The sequence below is a fragment of the Chenopodium quinoa genome, unplaced genomic scaffold (genome assembly GCF_001683475.1).
Source record: "Chenopodium quinoa cultivar QQ74 unplaced genomic scaffold, ASM168347v1, whole genome shotgun sequence".
NCBI classification, from domain to species: Eukaryota; Viridiplantae; Streptophyta; class Magnoliopsida; order Caryophyllales; family Amaranthaceae; genus Chenopodium; species Chenopodium quinoa.
In genome coordinates, this window is record NW_018742720.1 from 2,232,496 (window position 1) to 2,241,243 (window position 8,748).

At 37.2% G+C, this 8,748-nt stretch overlaps 1 protein-coding gene across 1 annotated transcript; it reads left to right on the top strand.

Annotated features, from left to right (window-relative positions):
- Positions 1 to 2,006: 2,006 nt before the first annotated feature.
- LOC110722981 lies at positions 2,007 to 8,417 on the top strand. Its single transcript, XM_021902253.1, has 2 exons — positions 2,007 to 2,911; positions 8,054 to 8,417. Exons 1-2 carry the CDS (start codon positions 2,007 to 2,009, stop codon positions 8,415 to 8,417), a joined length of 1,269 nt encoding a protein of 422 aa, XP_021757945.1.
- The last annotated feature ends 331 nt before the right edge of the window (positions 8,418 to 8,748 follow it).

Below are 8,748 nucleotides of genomic sequence, written 5' to 3' on the forward strand. Positions count from 1 at the left end.
TCTCTAAAACACTTTCTCTCTCTTCTTTCACTTTCTTCTCACAAAGGTACTGACTTTAGCATCGGAGAGGTTATTCCCGGATAACCCTCGGGTTAGCTAATCTGTATTGGCTGTGTAGGTGAGCAATTGGACACTAAACCATTACCAGCCCTCGGACATCAACGGAAGCAGAAATCAGCAGGAACACCAATATTACCTTTACTTTTCATAAATCACATAAAAATGCTCTTAATGACCCAAACTGGAATGCAGCGACGATCTAAAATGAATATGACGCTCTTATAAAAACTGGGACTTAAGGTTTGGTATCTAGGCTTTCAAGGGTGAACATTGTTAATCGTATGTAATTATTTAAACACAAGTACAAGTCTAATGGTGATCTCGAATGTACAAATTAAAACTCGTCTTGTTTGTGATGGCAAGTCATCGGAAGTTGGTGTAGATTGTGATGAGGTTTTTAGTCCAGTAGTTAATTAAGCTGGCCACTATTCATATAGTTCTCAACTTAGTTATGGCTAAAAAGTGGTCGATTCATCAATTTGATGTCAAATATGCTTTTATTCATAGTGAGTTGTATGAAAAAGTTTACATGCATCAACCTTGGAGTTTTATTGATCAGAGAGCACCCTCTTATGTATGTCAACTTTGTAAGGCTCTATATAGGTTAAAACAAGCTCCACAAGCTAGGTACATGCATTTATTATTGCTAAGCATCACATACAATACAAAGTTACAAAAAATATGTACATAATTATATTTTATGCTAGTAATTCAATAAGATAGAGCATGCATTTGATCCATACATCACTCGATCACCCTCACAAGTCCTAGCATAATTTCAGTCACACATACACCAAATTCGAAAAAACAACATCGATCTATCGATCACACTGCACACTTATAGATCAAATTCTTTACTTATTCATGTAGGATGTAGCTTGATCTATCGATCACACTGCACACTTAGGCGCAAACAGGACCTGGAAAAAAATCCTAACAGTGAAGGCCAGGACAACAGTCGTCAAATACACAAGAGCCTCCTTTTTCACTGCAGGCAAGTGTAGGAGCTGTATACATACATACACCATTAAACATCATTATAATACGAACAATCGCGTAGTCAATGGTAAGAAACATCAATTAAGTTAGATAGCTAGCGTACGCAACGAAATCAAAGCAAAAGATCAGGGGAAAAACAAGGATATACCAACTATAGTGAGCATTAGAAATTCCAAGAAGAAAGCCAACATCAAAATGGTTGAAACTGATTGATTAGACATGTTCATGTATTTGTATATAATTTTATGTAATTTGATTTTCTTTTGTTTGATTGTTGTGGATGAAGAATTAGGACTCCAAATTTAATTTTTTTTTTATACTAGTTATTCTCCACTTTGATCGGCGTTATTTGTGCTACTCTCTTACATATTTAATATTGTTACTTGAGAGGAGTAATGTATTTGATAGTATTTTAATTAATTCTTTAATTTAATTTCTTGACCTTAACCGCTTTTATGTCAACTTAAACTACTCAAAACTTCGACCCCTTTGGGCTGCAACTTGCAAAATATTAACTTTAAGTGGATGCAATTTGCAAAATATTAACTTTAAGTGGTTGCAATTTGCAAATTTTCCAAATAATTAGAAAGAAATAATTTTACTATATTTAACTAGGGACAAAACAATAGCTTTATAAGTAATAACCACAAGAGTAAGGCGAGGCGCATAAGTGCATAACTGTGACAGGCGGTTTACAGTACCAAACAAACACATTTTCCTACCAACAAAATCACACATTTTTGGCACAAACAACAAAATTGTACCATAATCGCGTACTTAATTTTTTTTTCCTCAATTGAGTGGTCTGATCCCTTGCTTAGGGTTCTGTGGCCCTTTGAATAGGGTTTGCGATTTTCACAGTTCTCTTGATCAATTTCTAGTACTCTTGTACAATTTCCGAGTGATTTTATGCCCAAAATATGTTTCGTATTCTTTTGCGTGAAATTATGGCTGATGAATTAATTAAATATTGGGAAAAGTTCCAATTGACAGAGGATGAGAATTGTGTTGTTGGCGATGTGGTGAATAACGAAGGTGGGGAGGGATCAACTGATTTCTTTCGTCATGCTCTCGTTGGTAAACTCTGTACGGTGAAACCCTTCAATGTGGAGGCAATGAAGAAGACCTTATCGAATGTTTGGGGGGTTACTGATGATATTTTGATTCGCTCGATGGATACAAACTTGTTCGTTTTCCAATTTGTAAAAGAGAAGGATAAAAACAGAGTTATTGAAGGGATGCCATGGTTTTTTGATGGGAAACTAATGCTATTAAAAGACATTCAGGGTGAGGAACAACCGTCTGAGGTAGTGTTCGATCGAACTCCAATGTGGGTTCGACTTTATGATGTGCCGTTTAACAAGCGTAACCCTCTGATCATGAGTGAAATTGGAAACATGCTTGAGGGATTTATGGAGTTAGATGATACTGATCCGCTGGGTTGGGGTGAGTTTATGCGCATAAGGGTGATGTTGGATGTTACGAAACCGCTGAGATGGGGTTTATTGGTGGCTGTTGGTAGTGCGACAACCAAATGGATCGATGTTAAATATGAACGCCTATCTGATTTTTGCTTTTATTGTGGCATTCTCGATCATACTGATAGAGAGTGTGATAAGAAGGAGATGGATGGCGAAGAGATGAATGATGTGGTGTACCAATACGGCCCGTGGTTGAGGGCTTCTCCCCTCAAACTCTCTAAATTTTCCCTGGCAGCTCGTGAGAAGGAGAAAAAACTCGTGGAGAAAATAAATTCTCGCAGGGGTGATTCATTAAGGAAGCACAATTCCCCGAATGTTATTCGTCTAGGGCCTATGAGGCTGCTCGTAAATTACACTTCGCTTCCCCTAAGGTACAGGAGTCAAACTCTACACCTCTGGAACGAGAAGTTAGGTTGACTTTGGTTGAGGACGAACGGTCAAAGAAAGTTGTGCTTAGACCCACAAGAGTACGGGAGGGGGATGATGTAATGTTGAATAAAAAAACCAAAAGAAGGGGCAGTGTGTGATGATAGGGGGGAGGAGTTGAGTGAGGGGGTGAGTGAGGAGCAACAGACTACATTAGTAGGGGAAGATGGTGGGGAAGTGGAAGGGGAAAGGTGTAGGAGTTTATAGGTACTACGCAGCGGAAATAACATGAATCATATTCAATAAAGTACCTAAACCAAGGATCATTGCATAACACATAAAGAACACATAATTTTACCTTTGAAGTGTGATTCCACGTGCGATCGAGCAAGAACAAGGGGAGATAAAGAACCTCAAGCGTGATTCCTCTACTTGGTCCACGATCATGGATTAAGACCTCCACAAATGCTAGTTAGTTGCAATTGAAACCTTCAATTGACCTTCTATGGAGAAGAGCAAGCAACGAACCACCATGAACCACCACGAACACCACACGCGCCACCTAGGGTGGCCGGCCGTATGGACGAGGGGAGGAGAAGGAAAGCCGTGAGTAGAGAGAGGGATAAGGTTTTTGGGATTGGTTGCCTTGATGTCAAAATTCACTGTGTGTGAATTATGACTCTTACATCCAACCCTAGGCATGGATCTTATTTATAAATCTCATCTCTAAATAAGAGCCCATGTCAAAAGCCCAAAACCTAATTCCAATCTAACTATGCTAGCCCAATCCAATTCATGATTAGTTAATTTCTCATGAGGCCCATTAATGGGCCTCTAACTTGTTTAACCCAATACCCTTGTGTGTGACCTCATAGGATCCATTCTAGAGGGCTTTGGACTATTTGATTAGTCCAAAGATCATCTCTCATAGTCTAGCAACAGAGGATGACGCCCCAAAAGAACGAACTTATTATCTCCATAATAATGATCCTTGATATATCTAGTAATTGCACTTATCGAAGACATAACTCCTTTCATGAACAATTTCAAGAAAGCGTTTCAAGAAAAATTTCATGAAAGCGTTTTGAAATCCATCTACCAAATCTTATAAGGTAGAAATCACTAAATATCTTTAATAGATCTTTGCAACATGACTAATGGAAAGGTTTCATCGTAGTCATAGTCATACTATGAATTTGTTGAATCCATTAACAAGTCTTTGCATTAGTTAGAAAACATTTTTCTTTCTTGTCTGTTTTGCTTACAATGGGTTTCACCCAATTAGGCAAATAATTCAAGTGTCATACACTTACTTACAAACTTAGAATCTATTTCATATTTTCTGGTTTTAAAACCACTTGGAGTCACAACTTTTCAAATCATCTTTATTACTTGCATAATCATCATGTTCCAAAATAAATGTTTTAGAACTCTTAGTCAATATAAAATCATATTTCTTTGGCTAAGTTTTACGTATGCTAGTCATCATTGTGGGTTTTATGCAACAATTGAAACTCATACAACAACTTTGTTTAGCTTTCAATGAGAAATGACAATAGAGGATTTGTAATTGGAATGTACTACCTTCGACACATGGTTATTAATCCCATTACACTTAATGAGACCACGCGTTTTCATTCGTAACATGAGGTGAATCATGCTCATATTGTTGCTTTTATTCGATTACTTCTCAAATTTCTTCGAGATTTTCGAAATCACTTTTCTTGAACTCTTTCAAGGCTCTCGAACATTTCAAGATTCTTATACACCCACTTGCCTTTTGAGGAGGAACATTTTGCATAGGGTGAACCAACCATGGTTTGAGCCATGTTTGTTTGTTGCTTTTCTCAAGCTCTTTCGAGATTTAAACTACTCCCACTTGACCTTTTGGAACAATTTCCATAAGGGCACCTACTTGAGCAACACACATTTTGTGCTAAGTATGGTTTGTGTAGTAGTACCCCTTGCTCTATATATAGGAATCGAATGTGCATTAAACGTTTTAATACAACTTTTATTCCTTGCTTTGTAGAAAGACTTTATAAGAACGTTTCTTATCCATATCACATATGAAGCCTTGCTACATTTTGACTTGACCTATGTTGTTTTTGTTTAGTTTTGTAGCTTATTTTAAAATTATATCCCTTGAACAATGGTTGGAAGATAGGTAATTTACATCCATTATCAAAATATATCTCATATAGATTGATAGCTCCCTTTATAAACACTTCACAAAGTTTGCTTACGGAGTTTGTTGTAAAACAATTTTATAACTCTTGGATGTTTATCAATGTCTTGGCTTAAATTCTCATTATTACGATCATATCGCAATATTTCGAATGTGTTGCCAAGTACTTGTCTTGACTTAAATTTTCACAATTACAATCATATTGTAATGTAATAATTTTCTTGTCAAGTTGATACTGAACTTCATACTGAACATTTTGAACTTTTCAAAATTTTCACTTCCATGCTTCAACTAAGCATAAATAGTGATCGTGTCACAAATGAAGTTTCATTGACTGTCTCTAGCCCTTGAGCCTATGGTTTTCTTACATGACCTCGAGTTCACATCACATCATCATTTCTCTAAATGGTGACCTAGTCAAAATTTCAAATTAGAATGATAATTACATACATCAATAGATTCATAATCTATTTGATATTGAAAGTCCATCCCTTTGGATCTACTTGTAAGGTTGCAACTTTTGCTTCCAGACTCGTAGATTCTACTAGTGAAGTAGCAACATTTGCTTCTAAAATTGTAGATTTATTCCTCCTTTAGCTAAATTCTTCCTTTAGTTTAACCAGATGGTGCAATGAGTGATCTAAACAAGACATCATGTGTCCAAGAAGTAGCAATATGCTAAATCAATTTCTATAATATACTTCTTAAATTGGAACATTTCCATTCTTTTACCTTCCAACTATATGAGGTAGTTTCTACTCAATTGGAATTGGTCCATTTAATTTGAAACATTTGTTGTTCATAACAACTTTTAGCATGTAAGTAGTTCTAGGTTTGAGAAGCAGCAACTTGTTTGCAATTCTTGACCTATAACTTCAAAATGCAATCCTCATATATTCCTAAACCTTTCCTATTTGAGCCACTTAGAACACTTCTCTTAGGTTCAAAATGATACTTTGCTTAACTTCTTTAAACACTTTTCATGATTTTTCTAAGTCTATTCTATCGTTATTCATATAAGAGTTTAATCAACTATTTAACTCTATATAAAGTGGATGAAGAATAGCGTCATTTGATCAACTTTTGATCATAGAGATTTCCAATCACTTTCTTATATTCAATAATATTGAAGATAAGAGATTTTATTGGTCTTTTATACTTGTCTTTTAGAGGGTTTGTACCTTCTATCTCATTATATCCCTTGAAAACACTTTTCAAAATGAAGATGTGTTGGTATTTTACTCAAACATTTTGAATAAATCCAACCTTAGACATGTGACATGAATTTCTAAAACTTGGCTTTTAGAACAATCTTAGCAAAATTAGAATATAGGTTTATGGATTATCTTTTAAACTTTTTGAGAACGTTTCTCAACTTTATTTTCAATCGAGGAGATTATATAAAATAATAAAATTAGAACGACATGTTACTTATAAGTAAACGCAAAATTCAATTATGTTTATTAAAATTTAAAGTACCATAAGCGAATTAAATTGGTAACTTTAAAGCATTTATTCAATGTTAATTGATCCCAATTGAATTAAATGATTCCAAGATCCTTTATTCGTGCAATAATTGACCAGAGTGAGGCCCTGCCATCAACTACTACATTTTCAAGGTGAGTAAACTCTTTACTGATTACAACTCTTGTAATTCTTGGTTGAATAATTAACCATCACATGTTTAATTATTACCCTTAGCTTCAAGGTTCTAAACGCTTTAGGTAACCTTGTTGAATATAACCAATTAAAAGTGTAGAATGAGGTCCTACCCCCACTTCCCCAAGATATATTATGACACTCTGCTGAGGGCCGACCTATCATAAACGATCGAAGGCTTCGTCGGGTTTTCAATTGGAAAAGCTGCATCAATATTACTGGGATCTAGATATATTATGTTCTGATTATTTAGTGAACTCTAGCGCATCATCAAGCAACATAAATAAACCTAAACATGCATAATCTACTAATGCATAAATAAAACATGACATAGTATGGCCCCTTAATCCTAAGAAAACTAATAAAGCAAAAATGCTCCCACTTGAACCTTCATGGATCTCATCCATCTTGCTCCTTTGGACCTTCACTTCATTGGGGTGAGTGAGGAGCAACAGACTACATTAGTAGGGGAAGATGGTGGGGAAGTGGAAGGGGAAAGGTGTAGGAGTTTATAGGTACTACACAGCGGAAATAACATGAATCATATTCAATCAAGTACCTAAACCAAGGATCATTGCATAACACATAAAGAACACATAATTTTACCTTTGAAGCGTGATTCCACGTGCGATCGAGCAAGAACAAGGGGAGATAAAGAACCTCAAGCGTGATTCCTCTACTTGGTCCACGGGCATGGATTAAGACCTCGCTAATGCTAGTTAGTTGCAATTGAAACCTTCAATTGACCTTCTATGGAGAAGAGCGAGAAACAAACCACCATGAACCACCACGAACACCACACGCACCACCTAGGGTGGCCGGCCGTATGGACGAAGGGAGGAGAAGGAAAGCCGTGAGTAGAGAGAGGGATAAGGTTTTTGGGATTGGTTGCCTTGATGTCAAAATTCACTGTGTGTGAATTATGACTCTTACATCCAACCCTAGGCATGGATCTTATTTATAGATCTCATCTCTAAATAAGAGCCCATGTCAAAAGCCCAAAACCTAATTCCAATCTAACTATGCTAGCCCAATCCAATTCATGATTAGTTAATTTCTCATGAGGCCCATTAATGGGCCTCTAACTTGTTTAACCCAATACCCTTGTGTGTGACCTCATAGGATCCATTCTAGAGGGCTTTGGACTATTTGACTAGTCCAAAGATCATCTCTCATAGTCTAGCAACAGAGGATGACGCCCCAAAAGAACGAACTTATTATCTCCATAATAGTGATCCTTGATATATCTAGTAATTGCACTTATCGAAGACATAACTCCTTCAAAAGGTTGACTTTTCAGAATATTGAGGATTTTGGAGCTAGCAGATGGATTTCCTCAAAGTGGGGTTATAAAGGGTGGTGTTATTTCTAGAGTGATGGGGACGGAGAGGAAGGAAGATAAAATGGGGAAGAAGGGGAGCTCGGGTTGGAAGAGAAAGATGGTTCAAAGAGGGGAGGGTATTGGAGAAGGGGGACATAAGCAAAATGAGTTCGATACTACAATGCTGGACGTGGTGAGTAATAAACGGGCTGCTGGTGAGATAGAGGAGAAGTGTAGTGGGAAGGGTTTTGAAAAACGTGTCAAGTATGATGGTGTGATGGTTGGGGACAACGAAATCCAAGTAGGAGGTGTTGGCAGGGGCCAAACCTCCGAAGAGCAATGAAGATTTTCAGTTGGAACTGCCGGGGTTTGGGCAATCCCCGGAGAGTTCGAGCCCTCCAAACATGGTGTTGGAGGGAGAGCCCTAACATAGTTTTCGTTATGGAGACTATGATCGATTCGAGAAGGTTGGAGACTATTAGAAATAAACGTGGTTATTGTGAAGGTGTGTGTTTGAGTAGTGTTGGAAATTCTGGTGGCATTGGTTTGTGGTGGAAGGAGGTGAACGCTTATACACTGTCCTATTCGGAGCATCACTTTGCGGTGGAAGTTCGAGATGGTAATAATGTCCCCAAGTGGGCTGCAGTTGGTATATACGGGTGGCCGGAGAGTGG

Excerpts from the sequence above, each read along its gene's own strand:
- LOC110722981 (XM_021902253.1), top strand. The coding sequence starts at position 2,007 with ATGGCTGATGAATTAATTAAATATTGGGAAAAGTTCCAATTGACAGAG. Across the intron at positions 2,912-8,053 it reads TACACTTCGCTTCCCCTAAG|AATATTGAGGATTTTGGAGC; the intron begins GTACAGGAGTCA and ends TTGACTTTTCAG.